The 24,761-nt window shown below is 37.6% G+C and overlaps 1 protein-coding gene across 1 annotated transcript in view; it reads right to left on the reverse strand.

The window, feature by feature from the left end:
• LOC126464541 (extracellular matrix organizing protein FRAS1-like) overlaps positions 1 to 24,761 on the reverse strand; it is a 471,206-nt gene that overhangs the window by 154,800 nt on the left and 291,645 nt on the right. The window contains exon 9 of the mRNA XM_050096241.1: positions 3,804 to 3,937. Coding sequence (XP_049952198.1) covers positions 3,804 to 3,937 — 134 coding nt within the window. The remainder of the gene's footprint in view (positions 1 to 3,803; positions 3,938 to 24,761) is intronic.

Here is a 24,761-nt window from a genome sequence, read left to right on the forward strand (position 1 = left end):
AAAGACAGCTATTTTCAAAACTGTTATATAATTAGAGTTATTTTCAGTTTATTGGCTACCTTTTTTTGCAGTTGTTAAATTATACAAAAAAGCTCAACAGCTGGAGCTGTCAGCTGCCTACCACACTGAAAAGCCCATCCCAAGTGTAAAACACAGTCAATACATATTTCATTTCTCCATTATCAATGGGTGGAATACTTTTCACAGCATAAGGATTATCAAATGCATCACCCTATCCTCACCTCTCCCCAATACCTTCAGAAGAACAAGGCTTAAACTGTTGCCCTCTGCAATGGAAGTAGGTCACCTAGCATTTATATAAATTCAGATATTTAAAAACGGGTTAAGCAATGCATTACAGCAGACTTGTGTTCTAGAACTGAATATGACCAGTCCTGTTTCATCAGACATATTCACACCTATCTAGAAAGTGTGGCAAGTGGCTCCACTTAGTGCAGCCCACTCTACAAATGATAGTATTTCCTAAATGAAAGAGGTTTCCGCAATCTACCAGAAACACAGTTAAGAGTGAGAGAAGTACACTAATTCACCATCAAGTAGTTACACCACAGTGTTAATGACAGACAGTAGCCAGGTGCCAAATTTACCAATCCAATCCCTTTTTGACCAACACTCCACAGATCACCAAAAAAATCATATTTACAAATTAAACGCTTTTCAGCCATCACATAGAGGAATGAATTTTACACAAAAGTTCATTTAAAAACTGCAAATAAGTAGTCAATTAATAAACTGAAAATAACTCCTCTACACAAACCCTACACAAACCCTTGCGGTGGGTGAAATGGCCTTTCCTGGATGAATGCTGGAACTACTATACAGGATGATCGAGAAACAATTTCCTCTCTAGATGTGTAGAACGACGTGCAGAGATTTACATACATTCTGTTCACATATGTTTCTTGCATTAGTGTTGTAACTCATATCTGTACTCCATGTGTATCAATTAACTTTGTGAAAATAAACATCCCTCCCCACACCTTTCAGATATTTATGCAGCACTGTGTCACCAGTGAATCGTAAGGAGAGCATTGGAAAGGCCCTGTTACAGCCTCAGAACAGAATTATCCATTAATACAGCTCTACAGGTATTGCATTTGTATATAGCAATGGATATTTAAAATTTGTTCTTAACCCACTTCATCTGACAATAAACTTTAATTTTAAACCATTAAAATACAATTTTTAATGAATGTGATTTTTCATCTCCTGTAAAGCTGAAACTATTACTCTTAGAGAAGAAATGAAAGGGACCTTTTTTGTAGGACAGTTTATGTAATTTAATTTTGTACTGGGTAATATTTTTGTTGGGAGCCATGGGTTTTGAGTTATTTAAGAAGAACATAAAAAAGTAAAATATAAATGCTCCTCCATCCCCACACTCACATCCCAACACTCTGGACTTCTAATATGTTATTCATGGCACTCTGTCCTGCCACTGTATAAAAACCTGCGACTATATGAATTTTTCTCCTGTTTCACCTATTTGGTCTTTGCTGTTTGGGTTAAAAGGGAGAGTAGATCTTTGACAAATCCTGCAAGATTTACCTTGGGTTTGGGGCTAAAGATGAGGCCTTTTGATGGGACTTAAACTTCTGTAGAATTAAGGTTTTTGGTGGATAGGTTGACAACATTGTTTTGGGTTGTTTAAGTTCTGGGTTGTTAAATGTTCTGAGGGAGTTTTGGGGGATGTTGCCAATGGAGAAAAGATCAGCAAGGCAGGGCATAGACTCTATGGGGAATTAATATGGGGTTCAATGGGGTTTAGGAATATGGGGGTTCACTGGGGTTTTGGAAGATAATGACGGGTAATGAGCGGTGTTATGAGGTGGAAATGGGAGGTCAGTAAATTGGAAAATTTTTTGAGGTGGTGTCTCAATTGCTTTTTCATAATTCTCTCATAGGAGCCAAGCTGTACCTTGCACACAGTTTTAAAATGGTGAGAAGTTCAGAGACAAAAATTTAAGTGTCATAAATTTGCACAGGGTAGAGTAGCATGGAGTCGCTGGACTGAAGAGCACAACAACAACAATTTTGAATTTAATACTGGAGTATTCTGGACAATTATCAACAGTAATTTGGGCTTAATGATTTCCTCATAAAAATTGCTTATTCAAATTTCTGACTCTGACTGATGATTAGTGTCCACATTTATTCAACTATGATATTGTTACATTTTAAAATACTCTTTTTAATTGATTCCCAGTGACAAATAAGAATAACTTTTTCAGAACAGCCTGAATTACAGCTAACCAATACAATAAGTATTTTTTTAAGAGATCCCCCACTCCCCTGGAAACAATAGTCTCCTTAAACAACAATGATTTATTGGGGAAGTACCAGTAAAATAAGCCTGTTTTCTCAACACTGAAGACATCTTTTATAACATATTGCTCAAGTACGGAAGCCAACATATACTGCAATGAATCTGTAGCTATAGTTGGTGAGCTTCTTTATTCCTTTTCTTTATACATTCCAACCCAGCATGACTTTGCATAAAATTCAATACCTTTTTGCTGTGCTAATTCATCAACATTTTCCAGCTACAAATATTTGGATATAGGAGCATTGTGGAACCAAGTTTGTTTTGGCCAAACAAGTAACATAGTCTCTACATCTTCATGTTCAGTCATTACCCACATTTTCTGCGTGTCTCAAACATACTACAGTAAAACATTGTTCTATTTTGATCCATATTTTAATTATTGTTGACTGTGCACAGTTATCAGTGCCATACTATTTACAAACTTCCATTACTGAACTTTGTTTGATAAACCATAAACTACCTAAGCAGCTCCATTTTCATTTTAAATGAAATAGCAATTTGTTTTCTTCTTGTTTTTTGTGCATTAAAAGGTGAATTTACAATACCATATTTAAAAACAAAACGCACAAAATTTTTTTGATCTAAAATTCACTGATTTTGACATGTAATTAAGTGACTTGTCAGGATGCCTGAGTCTGTGCAGCACAAAATTTTACTTGTAAAACCAAATTTTTAATTGCATTAATATCATCACTTATCTCCAAGATCTCGAAATAAGGATATGTTGATTTTTTGGAGGGCGGGGGTCAATATCTGGCTCTTCTTCTCCTATACCTAACCATAAATCAGACTCAAATAGTTTTGTATTACTAATAAAAACTGTTTTATTTGCTCAAACCACAAGCATATTAATCAATGGCTCAAATTCAACATGTCATGCACAGCTTTTATGGTAGATTAATGCATTTACAACTGGTTCACAGAAAACAGTTTAAGTCTTACTCACATTTGAGATAATTAAAAGTGACTTGCTGGTATCTGAAATAAATTTGAATGATAATAAGCTAAATTAAGTACTATGTTTAAATGTCTCCTGGGTATAAAAGTTTTTTTTAACAGTTATTTCATCTATGTATGTCTATCTTCACATGTTCTACATCCCTGAAGGTTCTCCTTTGGATGGAATTTACAAAACATGATTAATGTATTAGTATTAATAATACAATAAAATAACATCTAGTTTGAAGGAATGAATGAGGATCTATGTGCAAGAGTATACACCCTCCCCTCCCTCCCTTTAAAAAAAAAAAAAAAAAAAAAAAAAACTTTAGAAAAGCATTACAACAATTGCAAGGGTTTATTCACAAATGTTATCAAAGAAAAAACAAAAGTGCAAAATAATAACATAATACTACATACACACACTATACTCAGATGTATCCTACATTTTCTATCATTGTGACAAGTACTGCAGGATGATTATATATAAGCAGCTAGAAACAAGTTATAGACTCACGTTAATAGTGACCATTCTGCTTGGTTGACTCACGTTGACAGCAACATGGCTTCTCTCAAATTGTACAACTGGTCTGTCCTCCACATCAACTATCTTCACATGAAGTTTAGAGACAATTCCTAACTCAGCTGCACCTGCAAAACTGTATTTGGTATGACTTCACGAATAGCACACCAGACAAAATAATCACACAGTTTCGTTTTCAAAAGTAAAGTAGCTGTAACATAGTATTTAATGTCATATATTGATAATATTTCAATAACAAAATATATAGAAAACTTCTCTAGGTAATCTATAGTTCCCTCACAATCTGCTAAGATAATTAAAATTACAGAAGTTTCCCGAAAATTAGTTTTGAAGGTTTACTAAATCTATTGATCTACATTTTCCTCCCCTACATTTGTAGATGACATTAGATGTTTCAAATTAAATTATGGAAAAACTTAATATTTCTCAAATGATCAGTGGATTCTCCTGTGGAAATCTGTTTGTATGTGGCTGTACATAGAATATTGATATGTAAGATGTGGGGTTAGTCAGAGCTGGACTGAATCCACATACTGGGTTAATAATTTCAGATCTGGTACACTGGCTGTTATGTGTGTGTTAGCAGAATGTCTCCACAGATATTTAGACAGATGCTGTGAAGTGATTCGAGAATTTCTATGTAAATTCTAGAACCACTTAGCCTTCTACTGTCTCGAACACATGATATTCTAGAGTGTGGGATGGTAGAATCCTACCTACTGCATGTCACATGTTTGTGTGTGCAGGTTTAAAATCAGTCATGGGAAGAAAGTAGACGCAGTGGTCAGATGGCACTGACAAGTACATGTCGGGCAATCCATAGAGGTTTTAGTGAGTGTGTTGGGAAGAACCGTGGATTTTATAGGCTGCTCTGTGCTTATTGTGTCATAGGCTATTGTTATGTGAAACAAGAACAGTTGAAAAAGTTCTCTTGTAGACTCCTGACTCAGCCTTGGAAGAGGCAAGACATATTTTCTGATTCATTTCAAGAAAGTCATGGTAATCAAGCCAACTTTCATTTAACTGTAGCTCATTTTGTTTCTAATGTTTGACAATATGAAGTACTTACAGAAAGTTACATATGTCTGTTGAAAGTGTGACTTATATTGTGCATGAAAGTCAAATGCATCATAAACTGGTGAAAAGGAAAGTTTGTATGTCTACTTTCACACTTTCATTCGTCACAACACGTTAGAGTGCTGCTCGAGCGTTTGGTATCGCTATCAGGTCGGATTGAGGGAGGACATAGAAGCAATTCAGAGGCGGGCTGCTAGATTTGTTACTGGTAGGTTTGATCATCACACGAGTGTTACGGAAATGCTTCAGATACTTGGGTGGGAGGCTCTAGAGGAAAGGAGGCATTCTTTTCATGAATCGCTAGTGAGGGAATTTATAGAACCAGCATTTGAGGCTGACTGCAGTACAGTTTTACTGCTGCCAACTTACATTTCATGGAAAGACCACAAAGATAAGATAAGAGAGATTAGGGCTTGTACAGAGGCATTTTTCCCTCGTTCTGTTTGGGAGTGGAACAGGGAGAGAAGATGCTAGTTGTGGTATGAGGTACCCTCCCCACACACCGTATGGTGGATTGCGGAGTATGTATGTAGATGTAGATGTAGAACATGGCAACCTGTGTGAAATGACTGAGAAAACAGGAATTTTAAGTCAAAAATGAGAAAATAAGCTGTTATGTGTTGCCATAGCAACCAAACATAATAAGACAGAGGGTCAACTCTGAGACATTGGAATATGTTCAAGTATCCAATGGAGCAAAATTTGAATAAAAGAACGGTGAAGACATGAAAAATTCACAACAATAAAAACAGCAAATAAGATTTTGACATATTTGTCTAAGAAGAAATAAGCATAGAATGTTTTAACCAAGAAGATCCAATGTGGGGAGTATACAGCTCTCACACACATCGAGGGGGCGCATACGTGGAAACCAACATACATCCAGTGCCACTGGCACCAGCTGCTGTTCACCAGTGTTGACCTGCCTGCACATCCGATCACCTATGCAATGAGAATCCTATGCTGGGTGAGCATGAAACAAAACTTTCTTACTTCAGTATGAAGTGGTACCAGATACTGTTGAGTGAACTTTTGTTGTGTAATTAGCATATTTGAAGTTAGTTTTAAATGCTTACAAGAGCTAAAGCATATAAAAGTATGGAAAATCTACAACAGGTTGGGGAAACTCAAGACCCATCTATGGCCATGAAAATTAGCAAAGAAGTGCCTGACTGGGCTGAGTTGGTAAATTTAATCAAAGTTCAGAGTGTGACTCTAAGTTTAGTAAATTCTCAGATACCCAGAGTGAAGCTTTGAATGCCCAGAGTGAAGCTTTAAGTACTCTGAGGAAACGGTCAATATTCAAACATTAAATTTAGGTTTGTTAAGCACCAAAGTAGACTCTCAAAGTAAAGAATTGAGTAATCCATGTGAAGGCATGGGTGCTTTGAAGACCAAATTTTATGCTACAAGTACTAAAGTAGAGAATTTAAAAATAGATTTAAAGAATGAGTTGACAAATTCTTTAACCACTAATATAAATCATATGTTAGAATGACAATTTGCAAGATTTATCAAAACGGTTAGAACTGGACATTGCGAACAAATGTAATAGTGTAGAATCGGAACTTACTGAAAAGTTAGGATCCTTCAAAAAAGTGTTCAGTATTAAGTATAATGATGTAAGGCATGGGGCGTATACTTTGCAAGAGAGTGTATATAAGCAGAATTAGTTAATACCAGTCATTCAATTGCAAATTACAGGTTCAATACATGTTTAGATAATGTAGGAAGAAATTTCAAAGAGAAAATAGCTAACTCTGATATTATCAATGTAATTAGTTTGTATTTGTATTTGTATTTGTATTTTGGAGGAACAATTTGGGGAAATTATAGATCAAAAAGTTACCGAGAGTATAACATCTTGGAATGTATCACCTATTCCTTCTTCTGAACTTAATGATACCAGGAAGGGTATGGATGACCTGTGGAAAGAGATTAAGCTTCTCCAGGATAAAGTAGAAAAAAGAGTATATTCACCTAATGTTGTACGAACTAGTGAAGCTGTGACTAATTTACATTGGGGAGCTAATTCAGGGTTATCCAGTCAATTCCCTAAATTTAACCTGGACGTAGATGTACATCCGACCCATTTCTTAAAAAGGTTTAACCAAGCATTACCAAAATATTGGGAAGATTATAAGAAGATCAAATTTGCTGTGGGGCACCTCATAGGGGAAGCCACAGAATGGGGTACAGTAAATACTGAGAATTTTTCCTCTTGGAAAGACTATCAAAAGAAATTTAGAGAAAATTACTGGTCTGCCAGTGCACAAGAAAAGTTAATATCAGATCCATGGGACCCGGGTGGAGTCATCTACCTCCAGGGACATTAACATTCTGAATTAATGGGTGGAGTGATGATCATCAGATCCCAAGTTGTTTTTGGTGTTTTTCCAAATAGTTTCCTGCACTGAATTCCTTTAAAATCTTGAACTATTCTGTCATCTATCCCCCAGGGACATTAACATGCTGCGTTAACGGGCGGAGTGACGACCATTGGATCCCGCGTTGCTTTCGGTGTTTTATCCAAATAGTTTCCTGAACTGAATTCATTTAAGATCTAGAACTATCCTGTAATGTTATTAAAAAAAACTGGATGTGGCTATAATATAGAGACTGACTTAAGAGAATCACAGAAACAAAGTGATATCTAGATGAAACAAAATAAATAGAGTATTATATTTGTAGAAAATGTAATATGATGTGACTGATTGAACAATTGTTGTACTGAAGTGTATAGCTTTTCTATTTTGTATAGAGTATTTTATACCTTTTATGAGATGTGATAGCCGGCCGCGGTGGTCTCGCGGTTCTAGGCGCGCAGTCCGGAACCGTGCGACTGCTACAGTCGCAGGTTTGAATCCTGCCTTGGGCACGGATGTGTGATGTCCTTAGGTTAATTAGGTTTAAGTAGTTTTAAGTTCTAGGGGACTGATGACCACAGCAGTTGAGTCCCATAGTGCTCAGAGCCATTTGAGATGTGATATAGATGCGAGGGTGTGTATAAATTTTGAAAGGGGTGGGTACTGAGCTGAAAGCTTGATTTGCAAGAACAAATAAATCATGACTAACACAAAATGCACATCGCACCTTTCGAACAACCCTCACAAACAAGTGTGCCTCTTTCTTCTTCATTTGCTGTTTCCATAGGGTTGCAAGGTTTCCGTTGGGGACCTCAAAGGGTGAAGGTGGGACAAGTCCATTCTGCAGGAGATGATTTAACAGCAAACCTCCTCTGGCATCTCACTCATGTACCTGAGAGGTAGGAATCCTGGGGAAGGGGGCTGGGAAGGGTTTCCTGTCTTTGAGGCTATCTTCTTTCTCTTCTTTGATCCTAGCAACCGCATCTGTTTTTTTCCTTTCTTACTTCTCATCTTGGGGACCTGTCTATCTTTTCCCTCTTTCCATATTCATAAACTTCTATCGCTGAAGTCCTTCCTTATTTCCGTGGTTACTAATAACCTATGGTACATCTTATCTTTAGATAAGAAGGCTGAAGACTCAGACTACATGAACACACATCCACATATACACAAATATACACTTCTACGCAAACACTAAATTATATAAGTCAAAGCCTGTCATGATGTGAGAACCACCAGGTGTTGTAGGGGAAAATGTGTGTACATAAGGTTATCTGCACATATATAGGGAGTTATGATGGTTCTACATCAAATATACATAGCAGAGGTGCCCATACATAATGAACAACTATAAAATAGTAATGGATAAATAAGAAAAAGGCATGAGCAATGTCAGTGCAATAAAAACTCTGATGAATTGAAGGATAGTGGGATGTAAGTAATATCTACAGACATAATACCAATTGAAAGTATAGAAGTTGATAAGTAGAGGGGGGACTCTAGGGAGTAAATGATGCCGGCCGCGGTGGTCTAGTGGATCTAGGCGCTCAGTCCGGAACCGCGCGACTGCTACGGTCGCAGGTTTGAATCCTGCCTCGGGCATGGATGTGTGTGATGTCCTTAGGTTAGTTAGGTTTAAGTAGTTCTAAGTTCTAGGGGACTGATGACCACAGATGTTTAGTCCCATAGTGCTCAGAGCCATTTGAACCATTTGAGTAAATGATATATAAAAGAATGAATGCGAAGTTTAAGATAGATTTATAACTTTACCAGAAGATACTTAATTATGGTATACATAGAAATGTACAGTAGGGTAATGATCCATGAGGCCTACTCAGGGGGACATACCTGGAAATCACTAAGTATAAAGGGCAGATAATACCTATGTGGAGATAGGAAGATCTGTAGCCTAAAAAATAGAGATGTTTTGTCAGGGGTGTACCTAGCAGAATGTAAAGATGAAGTGCTCTCATAAGATCAACCCACAAGCAAAGAATAGCTGCTGATCCTGGGAGAAGGGGACAGTATCATGACAAAAGTCGCAAATTTTATAGGAATAATTCTGGAAAGGGTAAATTCTATGAATGACTAGCATTAGTATGTTTTGTGGAAGTAAATGAGTGTCAAAAGAACACTTTCATTTCACCCAGAGTTCCTACAAGCTACAACTAATGAAAATAGTACATATTAGGAAAAAGGAAGTACAAAAAGATAAGAATAGAAAATGGATTACTCATGTGTCATAAACACTTGAAGTATACGATTGAAAAAGGAAATAAAGAAAAGAAAAAGTGTCCTCACAATACCTAAATATTAGTAAAGCTGACTAAAGCCATGAGTAAATGCTCATGTCTTAATAACAAAGTAAAATAAGAAAAGAATAGAGAAACAATACTAGAAAGATTGTTGTTATGGAAAGAAGAGACATGTATATAAACATATGTAAGACATATACTGTTAAGATGTGAAATTGTATTATGAGTGATATTATTTGCATAATGATTATGTATAAAATATCATGTGTTCGATCAGAGGGGTGGGGATATGTAATGATTCGAGAATTTCTGTGTAAATTCTAGAACCACTCAGCCCTCTACAATCTTGAACACACAATATTCTAGATATGAGTGTGGGATGATAGAATCCTACCTACTGTATGTCACATGTTTGTGTGTGCAAGTTTAAAATCAGTCGCAGGAAGAAAGTAGATGCTGCGGTCAGACGGCACCGACAAGTACCTGTTGGGCAATCCATAGAGATGTTTGTGAGTGTTTCAGGAAGAACCACGGAGTTTATAGGCTGGTTCAAATGGTTCAAATGGCTCTGAGCACTATGGGACTTAACATCTGAGATCATCAGTCCCCTAGACTTAGAACTACTTAAAACTAACTAAGCTAAGGACATCACGCACATCCAAGCCTGAGGCAGGATTTGAATCTGTGACTGTAGCAGCAGCACTGTTCCAGACTGAAGTGCCTAGAACTGCTCAGCCACAGCGGCTGGCAATTTATGGGCCGCTCTGTGCTTATTGTGTCATTGACTATTGTTATGTGAAACAAGAACAGCTGAAAAAGTGCTCTTGTAGGCTCTTGACTCAGCCTTGGTAGAGGAAAGTCGTATTTTCTGATTCATTTTAAGAAAGTCATGGTAGTCAAGCCAATTTTCTTTTAACCATAACAAATTTTATTTTTAATGTTCAACGGTATGAGGTACTAACAGAAAGTTACATATGTATGTTGAAAGTGTGAATTATATTGTGCAGGAAAGTAAATTACATCATTAACTGACAAAAAAGAAAGTTTGTATGTCTACTCATTTTATAAGTAGAAAGAGGCTTAAAAGTTCCTGTACCTAGCACTATTCGATGGAGTAGAAGTCAAGAGTTTTCCAGCAGCTGACTATCCTGTAAGGAAGAGGGGCTGCAAAATTCCAAGTAAGTCACCTCTTAAAGAAGTGGAATGTTGTTTGGAGAAATAAATCAGTATAACCCACACCCATACTCACACTTTAAGTCATCAGAATGTTAGAGCTGGAGTTTTCACAATACCAAATTTGTAAACAGCTGAAATGTTGTGGGCTTAAAATGAATGAGTGCAGACTTGACAGATAAATTAATTGAAATTCCAATATACAATAATAAACAATGCCCATCTGGACCCCAGCACTGAGAAGTAACAGTTGATTATGTGCATGTGTATTTGCTAGCACTGAAGAAAAACTTTACTGAAAACCCTTACAAGTTACAATTCTTTTCTACATTACTTTGTGACACTCACTGCCCTGTTATTTGGTAGAAAGGATATTTTGGCATAAAAACAAAATGCCTCATCTAGGATTAATAATTGCTCAAGAAGGAGCTATTCAATAGCAATGACGTACTTATTTATCATACTGACACTGAAAAGTGTGACTAAAACTGAATGCTGAAAGTCTTCATGCCTTTTTTGTCACCATTGCACAATATTACATGTTCTGTGTAATATTGTCATGCAGATGTAAAATTTAGTCTAAAGCAACATTTATCCATAAAACAAACACATTTAAAATTTATAGGAAATGTATCAGAGCTGGCTCCACTTCCAGCTGTTGTTTACAAAAGGTTCTCCACTGGTGATGATGATGATCATGATGATGTTTGGTTTGTGGGGCGTTCAACTACGCAGTCATCAACACCCGTAAGGAGTCCCAATTTTTTCACAGTCCATTCTAGCTACTGTCACGAATGATGAGGATGAAGATGAAATGATGAGGAAAACACAAACACCCAGTCCCCGGGTAGAGAAAAATCCCCAATCCAGCCGCAAATCGAACCTGGGACCCCGTGAGCCAGAGTTAGCAACGCCAGCCACTACACCACGAGCTGTGGGTGTTCTCCACTGGCAATACTGTACATGCAATGTCATTTCCATTTTCAAGAAGAACATTAAGACCAATCCACAGAATGCTGTTTTTATTTAATTAAAAGAAATACACTGTTAATATCTTCCAATACAGACAGCCTTATCTCTGACCACAATAGAAATGCTTGAGATTCAGGCAGAAGCTTTACTTTTATATATGTGAAAGCAGCAGCCCCAAAAGTTTCGAATTTGTAGTACATGTGTAAAAGGCAATATTCAGATCTATAAAATCATAGTGTTAGTAGCATCCAACATTCTGTAAAGTCACTGCATGTTATGATAAGAGGCACATGATGTATCACCAGGACCTGCCCAAGAGGTTATTTCTAAATTTCACTATGGAACTTCCATGGACCAGTGATCAAGACACTCCATTTCCTTAATATTTAGTGAATACAGTGAACTGAGATAACAAGGATGAAGTGATATTCTCTTCACTGTGCAAAAGGCTTGAAAATATTGGTCTTGTCTTGTGTGTGGGCCCATATGGAAACAGCAGCTGTAGCCAACATCCATTTTGTAATATGTGCTCATGCTCTTACAGTAACCAATGACATTCATGGCAGATCAATAATACCCCTATAAAGGAATGTTTATATATCAGGGGAGGACAGATAGCACTGGTCTGATGTCAGCCAACACTAAATTAAACAATGCTCCCACAGTATTATAAACATCCTTAGAAGAACAAACTTGTCTCCCTGGTATGTAGGATGTATGAGGCAGGGGAAATACTCTCAGACTTATAGAAGAACGTAATAATTCCAATACTAAGGATTGCACATGATGATTGGTGTGAATATCACCAAACTGTAAGTTTAATAGGTCATGGTTTAATAAACTGATGTGAATTACTTAAAGAAGCATTGAAAGAATGACAGAAGTCAAGATAATGGAAGATCAGTTTGGGTTCCAAAACAGTGAAGAAATATGTAACTCTACAAGTTATCTTAGAAGCTAGATTAAAGAGGGGAAAACCTATATTGTAGCATTTGTAGATTTACAGAAAGTTTATGGCAATGTTTAAAATTATAAAGGTAGCAATGATAAAATAGAGGAAATAAAATATTGTCTACAATTTGTACAGAAACCAGAATGCTGTTATATGGATTAATCACATTAAATGGGCACAGCAGTTGACAAGCAAGTGATATGTGGTTGTAGCCCATTCCCAATGTTATTTAGTTTGTACATTGAACACGGAGAAGTTCAGAAAGGGAACTAAAGTTCAGGGATCCTGTGAAAGGCTGGGAAGATGAGTTGAACTGAGTAGATAGTCTTGAAAAGGGTTATAAGATAAACATGAACAATAGTAACATGAAGAGTAATCAAATTAAACTGGTAGATACTAAGGGAATAAAATTAGGAAATAAGACAAGTAGTAGATGAGTTTTGCTATTTGAAGAGCAAAGTAACTGACAATGGTAAAAACAGATAGAACATAAAAAAACAGACAGATAGTGGCAAGAAAACTGGGAGAATTCGCTAACATCTAAATTAAATTAAACTTATCTGGAGTGTAGGTTTATACAGAACTGAAACTTGGATGACAAGCAGTGTAGACAAAAACAGGGCTTAAACATTTGAAATGTGTTGCTACAGGAGAAGACTGAAGACTAGATGGGTAGACTGGATAACTAGTATAGAGGTACTGAACAATCTATTCAGAAGAAAATAAATTTAATGGCACAACTTGACTAAAAGAAAGGATCAGTTGGTAAGACACAACATGAGACATTCTGGAACAGTTAACTGGGTAACATAGGGCAGTTTTGGCGTAAAAATGGTAGAAGAACTCCAAAATGTGACCTCAGTAAGCAGATTCAAGTGGACATAAGTTGGTCTAGTGTTTCAGCAGCTATGAAGAGACATGAACAGCACAAAGTAGCATTGTGAGCTGCATCAAACTAGTCTTTGGACTGAAAAGCATCACAACAAGAACATCATAAATATCGGAACTTTACAGAAGTAACCTAAGGTGGCCACTTCTGCCTGTTAATGTACAGTTTGACTTTTTGCACATGCCTCTAGTCTCATTGTTACTGATTATCAGTAATGCAATTCATTATGTAGTAAATATATTGTGAGGCTGTTGTGAGCATTCTTAATGACTTAAATAGTTGCTACAAGAGGTTTAAGGATTCACACAACATTCTGTCCAAATTGTTCATAGTTATATAGTCAATGCTCCACATCTTGTTAATTTAAGCATGGTAAGATAACATTTTATCATTTTCTGTTACTAAAATCAATCAAAGAGAAGTTGTGGTGTCTTAGGTTATCTATGATACATGCCTTCCACTTCAAAAATAGAGAACATTATTTTTTACTATTGATCCATCCCATCTTTGTACAGGTAGCACTAAGCATCTACAGTTGGACAACTTGTCTGGCAAAGTAGTTATTTTTTTTACAGCCAGTGCTTAGAGTTATGAAAAAAAATCACTGCAATACCAGTTAAATATGGAACTGAGAACTTGCTGACTCTAGTGCCATTGCAGCATGGTTATCAAAATCCTTCCAATAGTTCCTGAGATTAGCTCTTGCATGGAGGCAGAAAAATGGGAAGGGGCTTTATAATGTGTGTGGAAGAAGAACATACATTGACCAAAAAATCCCAATGTCAAAAAATAATTAATGTGTAGTAACGAAATTTTGGGAACACATTTGTCTAGGTAACATACTTCAGTGATTAACGCTGCAAGAAAACAGGTTAATATAAGTACGAGACAAGCCACTACAAGTATGAAACACTGCTACATTGATAACTGATATAACTGCCAAAATGTTAAATACAAGCATGTAAATGTGCATTATACAGTTGTGGGATGGCAGTTTGTGGAATGGAGGTTCATGCCCATTGCACTTGGTCAGTCATTACAGGGGTGGTTAATGCTGTTTGTGGACGACTCTGGAGCTGTCATCCAATGATGCCCCATATGACATAGATTGGTGACAAATCTGGTGATTGAGCAGGCCAAGAGAACATGTAGACACTTTATAGAGCATGTTGGGTTACGAGACTGGTATGTGGGCAAGCATTATCCCGTTAGAAAATACCACCTGGAATACTGTTCATAAATGGCAGCACAACACATCAAATCACCAGACTGACATACACATTTACAGTCAGGGTAGATTTAATAACCATGAGAGAGTTCCTGCTCTCATATGAAACTGCACTTTAGACCATAACTTTAGGTGCAGGCCAAGTGTGTCTGGCATGCAAACAGATTGGTTGCAGGCCCTCAACTGTTGTCCTTCTAACTAATGTGTTGCCATCACTGGCACAGAGGCAGAATCAGCTTCCATCAGGAAACATAACAGACCTTTATCCTGTCCTCCAATGAACACTTGCTTGACACCACTGAGCTGCAAATGGTGGTCAGTAGAATGCACACTATATAGCATCTGGTTCAGAGCTCTCCTTGAAGTAACTGATTTGTAACAGTTCAATGCACCAGAGCCACATGTAGAACATGATGGTCTTCCCTCTCAGTAGTGCCATGTGGCTGTCTGGGACCTGGCCTTCTTGTGATGCCACATTCCTGTGACAGCTGCTGCCAACAATCATGTACAGTGGCTACATTCCTGCCAAGTCTTTCTGCAGTATCACGAAAGGAACATCCAGCTCTTGATAGCCCTATTACACAACCACATACAAACTCAGTGAGGTGCTGACAATGGCATCTTTGTTGCCTTAAAGACATTCTTGACTAACATCAACTCAATATGTCCAATCTCAGAGGTGACTAATGTTCATGACCATTACAGTGTGTATTTAAGTCAAACCTGATTTGCAATTTCATAGTGGTTCTACTAGTGCCACTCTTATGTGACTGTCATGAAACTGGAATACAAATCCTCTTCCTGATGTGGAAACATGCCTACCAACTTTCATTTGTGTCAAACAACTCCTTGGTGTTGCAGTTTTTTTCCAGCAGCATATGTATAGATACATAGCTTGTGGTAATAATAATTTCATGTGGCTCAGTGGCCTGGTGCAAGTCTTTCAATTAGACATCACTAGTTATCCTACTGGGAAATGGGCACTACAGTTTAATGCAAAGTATGAACTTCATTTTGTTTCTGGCAAACCTCACATGACTGAGAAGTGAATGATGGTTTAAAAGGCAGAGTGAAAAATCTGTAGTCCACCCAGGATTTCATCCCACAAGCTTTCAGTTTCCGGACATGCACTTTAGTGCTGTACCACCAGGCCCAACACACAATTTGGTCAAGCTTTGTTGCTCTCTGGTGTTGCAGTGTCTGTACTTCAAGGTTGCAGTGACATTCTTTCCAAAGTGGGAAGTGGCAATAGTTCAGTCAGTTTCCAAGAAATATTTATAAATTATATGCACCCACTTTCTTCATGAATCAGTCTATCTATTAATCAAAATTGGATCAAAATCACTGCAATAGTTCCTGACATCAGGTTGAACATACAGACAGAAAGCATTGCAGGAACTTTTAATTTCTATAGATATTAGCAACATGATTTTGCATGGGTAGCACTGAGTATCTACAGCTGGAAGACTTGGCTGGTGCAGCCATGATTTTGTTTACAGGTCACTGCATAGAATTGTAATTAAAATGTAGAAAACAAAGTTAGGTAACTAAATATTGCCAGTTTCATATAAATTAAACTATTTAACAAGCATACACCTCTTTCAGGCACACTGTGGTGCCTGAAGGTGTGAGCAGACAGCCTGATTCAACTCACTAACAATTAGAGCTCTGCACAAAGGCACTGTGTCTCTGCAGCCACACATCTGTCAACAGGATGGTCACAACAGTTTGCGTAAGTATCAAAATCCCTATTGTAGATCCTGTGAGTAGCTATCATATATAGGCAGAAGAACATTCAGCCAATTTGCACAAAATATTTATAAATTATGTACACAGAACTTCCTCATATCTTTATAACATGTGTAGTTGTTGTTGTGTTCCTCAGTATGAAGACTGGTTTGATGCAGCTCTCCATGCTAGTCTATCCTGTGCAAACCTCTTCATCTCTGACTAAAATTGCGACCTACATCCTTCTGAATCTGCTTACTGTAGTCATTTCTTGGTCCCTCTCTATGATTTTTATGCTCCATGTTTCCCTCCAGTACAAAATTGGTGATCCCTTGATGTCTCAGAATATGTTTTACCAACTAATCCCTTCTTCTAGTCAGGTTGTGCCACAAATTTCCTTTCTCCCCAATTCTATTCACTATTCCCCATTAGTTACATGATCTATACATCTAATCTTCAGCAGTCTTCTATAGCACCACATTTCAAAAGCTTCTATTCTCTTCTTGTCTAAACTTCTTTACCGTTCATGTTTCATTTCCATACATGGCTACATTCCATAAAAATACTTTCAGAACAGACTTCCTGACACTTAAATCTATACTCAATGTTAACAAATTTCTGTTCTTCAGAAACACTTTTCTTGCCATTGCCAGTTTACATTTTACATCCTCTCTACTTCAACCATCACCAGCTATTTTGCTGCCCAAATAGCAAAACTCATCTACTACTTTAAGTGCTGTATTTCCTAATATAAATCCCTTAGCATCACCTGAGTTAATTCAACTACATTTCATTATCCTTGTTTTACTTTTGTTGGTGTTCATCTTATGTCCTCCTTTCAAGACACCACCCATTCCATTCACCTGCTCTTCCAAGTCCTTTGCTGTCTCTGACAGAATTACAATGTCACTGGCAAACCTCAAAGTTTCCATTTCTTCTCCCTGGATTTTAATTCCTACTCCTAATTTTTCTTTTGTTTCCTTTACTGCTTGCTCAATATACAGACGGAATAACATTGGGGATAGGCTACAACCCTGTCTTACTCCATTCCCAACTACTGCTTCCCTTTCTTGCCCCTCAACTAATACAACTACCATCTGGTTTCTATACAAATTGGACATAGCCTTTCGCTCCCTGTATTTTACTCCTGACATCTTTAGAATTTGAAAGAGAGTATTCCTGTCAACCTGTCAAAAGTTTTCTCTAAGTCTACAAATTCTATAAATGTAGATTTGTCTTTCCTTATTCTATCTTCTATAAGAAGTTGTAGGATCAGTATTTACTTTCATTTTCCTACATTTCTCCAGAATCCAAACTAATCTTCCAGAAGGTTGGCTTCTACCAGCTTTTCCATTCTACAGTAAAGAATTTGTGTTAGTATTGTGCACCTTTTTTTTTTTCTTTGGTCATCAGTCTACTGACTGGTTTGATGCGGCCCGCCATGAATTCCTTTCCTGTGCTAACCTCTTCATCTCAGAGTAGCACTTGCAACCTACGTCCTCAATTATTTGCTTGACGTATTCCAATCTCTGTCTTCCTCTACAGTTTTTGCCCTCTACAGCTCCCTCTAGTACCATGGAAGTCATTCCCTCATGTCTTAGCGGATGTCCTATCATCCTGTCCCATCTCCTTATCAGTGTTTTCCACATATTCCTTTCCACTCCAATTCTGCGTAGAACCTCCTCATTCCTTACCTTATCAGTCCACCCAATTTTCAACATTCGTCTATAGCACCACATCTCAAATGCACCTATGATGTATTAAACTGATAGTTCAGGAATTTTAACATCTGTCAGCACCTGCTTTCTTTGGGACTGGAATTATTATATTCTTCTTGAAGATTGAGGTATTTCTCCTGTTTTGTACATTTTGCTCACCAGATGGAAGAGTTTTGTCATGGCTAGCTCTCCCAAGCCTATTAGCAGTCTAGCAAAACATGGTCTAATCCTGGGGCTTGTTTTAGTTTAGGTCTTGCAGTGCTCTGCCAAATTCTTCATGCAATATCGTATGTCCCATCTCGTCTTCATATATGTCCTCTTCTGTTTTCATAATATTGCTCTCAAGTACATCTCCATTGTGTAGATCTTCTATATACTCCTTCTATCTTTCTGTTTTCCCTTTGTTACTTAGGACTGTCTTTCCATCTGAGTTCTTGATATTCATACAGGTGATTCTTTGCTCAAAAGATCTCTTTAATTTTCCTGTAGACAGCATCTGTCTGTTCTCTAGTGATACATGCTTTGAAATCCTTTCATTTGTCCTCTATCCATTCCTACTAAGCCACTTTACACTTCCTGTCAATCTTATTTTTAGATTTTTGTATTCCGTTTTGTCTATTTTGTTCACTGCATTTTTATATTTTCTCCTTTAATCAATTAAATTCAGTATCTCTTAAGTTACCCACGGATTTCTACTAGGCCTCATCATGCTGCCTTCACTATTTCATCCCTCAAAGCTACCTGTTCTTCTTCTACTGTATTCCTTTTCACTGTTCTTGTCAATCATTCCCTAAAACTCCCTCTGAAACTCTCCATAACCTCTGGCTCTTTCAGTTTATCCAGGTCCCACCTCCTAAAATTCCTACCTTCCTACAGTTTTTTCAGTTTTAATCTGCAGTTCATAACCAATAAATTGTTGCCCGAGTCCCCATCTGCCCTAGGAAATGTCTTAAAACTTAAAATCTCTGTCTTACCATTATCTAATCACTCAGAACATGAGTAGAGGGAGATTGGTAATAATTTCATGTGAGTTAATGGCCTGGTGCAGGTCTTTCAACTGAATGTCACTTCAGAGATTTGTGACTTTAGATATTTGTGCCAGTTGTCCAACTGGAAAAAGACAACATACAGTCTGATGTAGAATCCACACTATGTTTCATTTCTGGTGAATCTCTACCTTATTGGGAGGAAAATGTTAGGTTAAAAGAGAGAGATAAAAATCTGTGGTTTGACTGAGATTCTATGCCAGAACCTTCTGGTTGTCAGGTATGCAGTCTATCACTAGATTAACAGGTCTGACATGATTTCTACTATTTGAAAAGGAGACTTGCAGTCTGACAAGGAATCTGAGGCATGTTTTGTGTCCAGTGAATTTTAACATCATTGAGACATAAATGCCATGTTAGGAGACAGGGTGCAAAATGTGTGTTCCAACCTTTTGGCTTGCAGGTGTGTGCTTTACTGCTAGCCCATTTTCTGTTCCCCGCCCCCCCCCCCCTTTTTGGCTCCTTTCTTTTGACCTATTTCATCAATGTTTTTTGTTAGTGGCTCTTAGTGATTGTCACATGATGTCTTTCAAATTTCATAGATGAGAACTTCACTCAGTCATTTTATTACACAAGATGGGCAGTCTCCTGTCTGAACATACTAGCGTACCATTCCACTATCAGACAAGATCGTATTCTGCTCAAGCTTTTCTACTCTATAGAGCTGCAGTGGCTGTACTGCAGAGAGCAAACTTTAATTCATCATAGTTCAGCCAATTTCCATGAAAGATTTATAAATTAATACACACAAGCTTCCTCATGAATCAATGTGTTTATTAGTTGAAACTGAACTGAAATCCATACAGTAGTTCTCACGATTATCCCAAACACACAAACAGAAGTGAGAATGGTAATTTAGTTTGTACATGTAGAAATAGTTTGGCCAATTTTCAGAAAATATTTATAAATTACACAGACAAACCTTTCTCATGAATCAATCTACCTACTGGTCAAAATCAGATCAAAATCCTTACAGTAGTTCTTGAGATTAGCCCAAACATACAGTCAGAGTGCATGCAATGGGACTTTGGTTTATATACGTATGCAATAGAAGATAGATGTTCTACCCCCAAAAATGTACAGTGGCACATGAACGTTCCTTGTAGTGGCAATTTCAAGTGGTATTAGTGTAGTTCTTTGGTTTACTTCCTGTTTATTATTCCATGCTTTATGTTGTGTATGCATTCATGTTTGTATAAGTTCAAGCAGTTACTTAGTGTATGTGGGAATAAATATCTTGTTTTCTCTGATACCTACATATTTCATAGCTCCAACCAATTGTGACATGATCATGCTGGCTTCAGAGTTTCATGCAGTTTCACAACATTGATGCTTGTAACAACCACACCAGCTGCACTCATTCCCACGTGAGACCGAACAATTCACCAGTTGTAATTGAACTGGCAGCCAGCACTACAGTTGACAGGGTGACAATAAAACCCCCACCATTCTGGCAATATAATCCTCTTATTATGGTTTGCCCAGCTAAAAAGTCACACTACTTAAACTAACTTATGCTATGAACAACACACACACACACACACCCATGCCTGAGGGAGGACATGAACCTCCAGCAGGAGGGACCTCACAATCCGTGACATGTCACCTCAAACCACACAGTCACTCTGTGTGGCAGTTCATCGTTTCACAAATATCAGCAGATGAGACTAGATGTGGTTGCAGTGCTCATGGAGGACCCAGCAGCAGAAATCCAGTATATTGTAGCCACACCAGCAGATACCCTTGGTATTAATTGATTAAAAATGCACTGATCACATGCTTGTTGCAGTCAGAAGCAAAACAGTTAGAGAAGCTTTTGCGCACATAGGAGCTCAGGGACTGGACAATGTCACAACTCATAGAACATTTACACACATTGGCAAGTAGCACTGTAAGTGATGATGTGCTATGGAATATATGATTGCCTCGATTGCAATCAGACACCCAAAAATTCTCATAGTGAGTGTGGGTGATTGAAATGCACTGGCACAAATGGCTGACAGGATAGTTGAAATTTATCTGGCATCAAGTGTCTCAACATTGATGGTGCAACAAGAAAATGTGCCCATGGTGATGCTAGACTGCCTAAAATTACAATTGATGGAGTTAGCCACACATTAGCTGCATTACAAATAATACAGCTATACTGCCGACAGTCATGAGGTCATAAATGATTGCAATCAGCACAGAACTTAAGTTGGTACCACAGGAAGTTTGGTAATGATGTGCAAAAGTGTACATCACCTTCCAAGTGGAAGCATGAATCACACACTGTAGCAGCACCAACTTCTACTGCAAACATGCACTGATGTTTTGTGATGGACCTTGATATGAAAGTACAATACCAGGTCAAGTTGGGGCAGAAGTGTCAGTACATCCAACAAATTGCCTACCATGCAAGAGCTGTGATGATTGCTGCCTGTTAACCACTACTGACTCCAAGACTACAATGTATGGTTGAGTAACATTATTCCTTAACCTGGGGCTATGTCGTGTGTTTGAATGGCAGTTTATAGTGACAGATATATCACACCCTATTATCAGAGCAGATTTTTTGTCCTTATACAAACTTACTGCCAGATCTGTGACAGCAGCAACTAATAGGTTTGACTACTAATCTGCATACACCAGGGATGAAGCCCCTGAGGTGCCTATTGCCAACTCAATGCAAGGACCATCCCAGACCAGTACATGGTCCTACACATGACAACTTTTCAGCAAATGTTTACTGTAACATGATATTTTCTACCACTGTCCTAGTATGAAGCACATTATCCAATTCTTTTAGCTACAAAAGGCATTCCCAAAACAGCAGTGACAATATCATTTGGCCTATTTCAGTTTACCAGGATGTAATTTGGACTATGCAATGTGACTCAGACCTTCCACTGCTTTATGGATGTGATGATAAAAGATTTAGATTTTTACTATGTGGACATAAATGATATGTTGGTGGTGTCCACACAAAAAAAATGGAGGTAATAAGCAAATACTCCCTACCTACCATAGACTAAGAACTATGATGGTTCCTAGGAGTAGTAAATTTCTGATTCATTCATTCATTCACAATCACATAGTGATAACCACACTGTTGAATGAATACCTTAAGGGCACACCAATGCCTAAGTGCAGAGTAGCTTGAACCAGCAAGGCAGACACAGTGTTTCAGCCTGTGAAAACAGCTACTACAGAGGCTGCCCAGTCAGCACACACAGTTGCACACATCCCACTTCTTGCTTATATTCGTTTTTGATGCTTTGTCCGCTGCCATTGGTGCTGCACTTCAGCAATATGTTGATCAGTATTGGCAGGCCATTGCATTCTATAGTCATAAGTTGTTGCCATATAAGCAGCATTGGGCAACATGGGTGACCTGTATGCCACTTATGCTTTTTCAAAAAGTTCACACTCATTAGAAGGCTGATAGTTCACTACCTATATGAATCATAATCTCCTTACCTATATGCCTTTAAGGTAAAGCTGGAGAAAGCATTTCTTAGACAGCTGCAACACTTAAATCGTATCAGCCAGTTCATGACCAGCATTATGTAGGTGGAAAGGAAGCTAAATATTCCAGCTGATGCACTTTTGTGTGTGGAAACAGTGAATGTGGTAGCAGATGACATCACATGTGTGGAAGCAGTGACAAATGCCATTGGTTATGAGACCCTCATGCACAGGCAACAAGGTGATAGTGAGTTGTGTGATTTATAGCAACAATCAAAAGGATTGAGATTATAGATCATGACATCACTTGAAGAAAATGGAAAGTTATATCGTGACATAGAAAAAGGCAACAGCATCAATGCACAATCTTGTACACTTGGGAGTAAGGAGTACTGCCAGATTAGTCAAACAGAACTTTATACGGCCAGATATGCACAGAGACTGCAGAAAATTTGTGTGTGTGCCAGAGGAATAAAATCACATGGAACTTCAAAGCACCAATTGGCCACATTTTATCAACTAAAACAGCATTTTGAACATATGAATACTGACATTGTAGGTCCACTCACAGCATCGAAGGCTACAGTGTTGCCTCATGGTGGTAGACAGGTTCACCAAGTGGCCTGAGGCATTTATATTCAAGAACGGCATGGCAGAAACTGTAGTGCAAACTTTTTTCATGGTTGTATTGCCCAATTTGGAGTCTGCAGAAAATTACCACTTGTTAGCGATGGGAATCTGAAGCCTACATCTTCAGAGTATTGGACATGTTATTAGGTATTAAGTATTTATATGCACCACAGCATGTTCCACAACAGCTGATCTGTCAATTTCCCTCTTCTGCAATTTCCCTTGTGCTGTTCTAGTCGTTTTTTGACAATTATTTTTCCAGTATCAATGTATACCTCCACAAAACTATACAGAACTTACAAATTCCTGCTTTTTCCAGTGTTTAGTGAGCATCCTTAGCTGATTTTACATGATCTTGTATCTTCCAGGTGGGTTTTGTAGAGTGCGGTACCATGATGTTCCACTTTTTCAAGAGTTTTTCTATGCCATCATTAAAGAGCTTAATCAAAGGCAAAAAAACTTCTGATTTCACTGGTGCTTGAGCATTGCTATGATTTTTATGTGGTGTTTGTAATGTTCTTTTTACCTCAGTGAATGAATAACCACTCTTACGCAATGCATTGGTGAGATGTTTTAATTCTGTGTCAAGCAGCTGTTATTGGCAGATGTTGCTTGCTCTATCTGCCAACATTTTTATGATGCCTTGCCTTTGTTGTGTGTGGTGGTTCAAATCCTAGTGTAGGTAACGGTTGTGGTGCATGGGTCTTCGGTAAACCATGTGCCCCAAGCTATTATCTGCAGCTGGAGATGAGACATTCGGTTTTAATGTGAAATCCATTCAACCACTGCATAATAGCCTGGAACATTTTATTAACTGTAACTATGAGTTATTGTCAAATATATATGGGAATAAATATCTTGTTTTCTCTGATACCCACAATATTATTGTATTTCTTCCATTTTATGCTGTTGTTGATGTAGTTGAATCCAAACTCATATCAAAAATTGTCTGTTGATTGTCATTTGTAAGTTAAATGACATTATGTGTGCATGATACTCCTTCATGATTTTAGTGAATATTTCTTACTGCTATTGGAGAGCTCTGGTAGATTTGTACATAATGCCTGCATTATTAACAAACAATTTTTTTCATGCCGTAGAAATGAGGAGTGTTTTATACAATTATGGACAGAAAAGAACTGTAACGTGGAAAATTATTATTATTATTATTATTATTATTATTAGTATTAGTATTAGTATTATTATTAAAATAATCTCCACTGTGATAATGCAAATTTGTGATCAACTACTGGAACCCAAGTACGAACAAATCTTCAGAATAACAGCTTAACTAGCCCTTCCACTTCATTCTCATTTGAAATGTCTTGCCACACAATGGTTCCTTGAAGTGTTGTAATGTTTTCAAGGGCATAGGTTTTTATTTTACAGAGTTTTGGTATTTTCACATATTGCTGCAGTATGGCTTTTGTTTGTTTTGCAATAGATTTAA

The sequence above is a fragment of the Schistocerca serialis genome, chromosome 1 (assembly GCF_023864345.2).
Source record: "Schistocerca serialis cubense isolate TAMUIC-IGC-003099 chromosome 1, iqSchSeri2.2, whole genome shotgun sequence".
In the NCBI taxonomy this organism is placed as follows: domain Eukaryota; kingdom Metazoa; phylum Arthropoda; class Insecta; order Orthoptera; family Acrididae; genus Schistocerca; species Schistocerca serialis.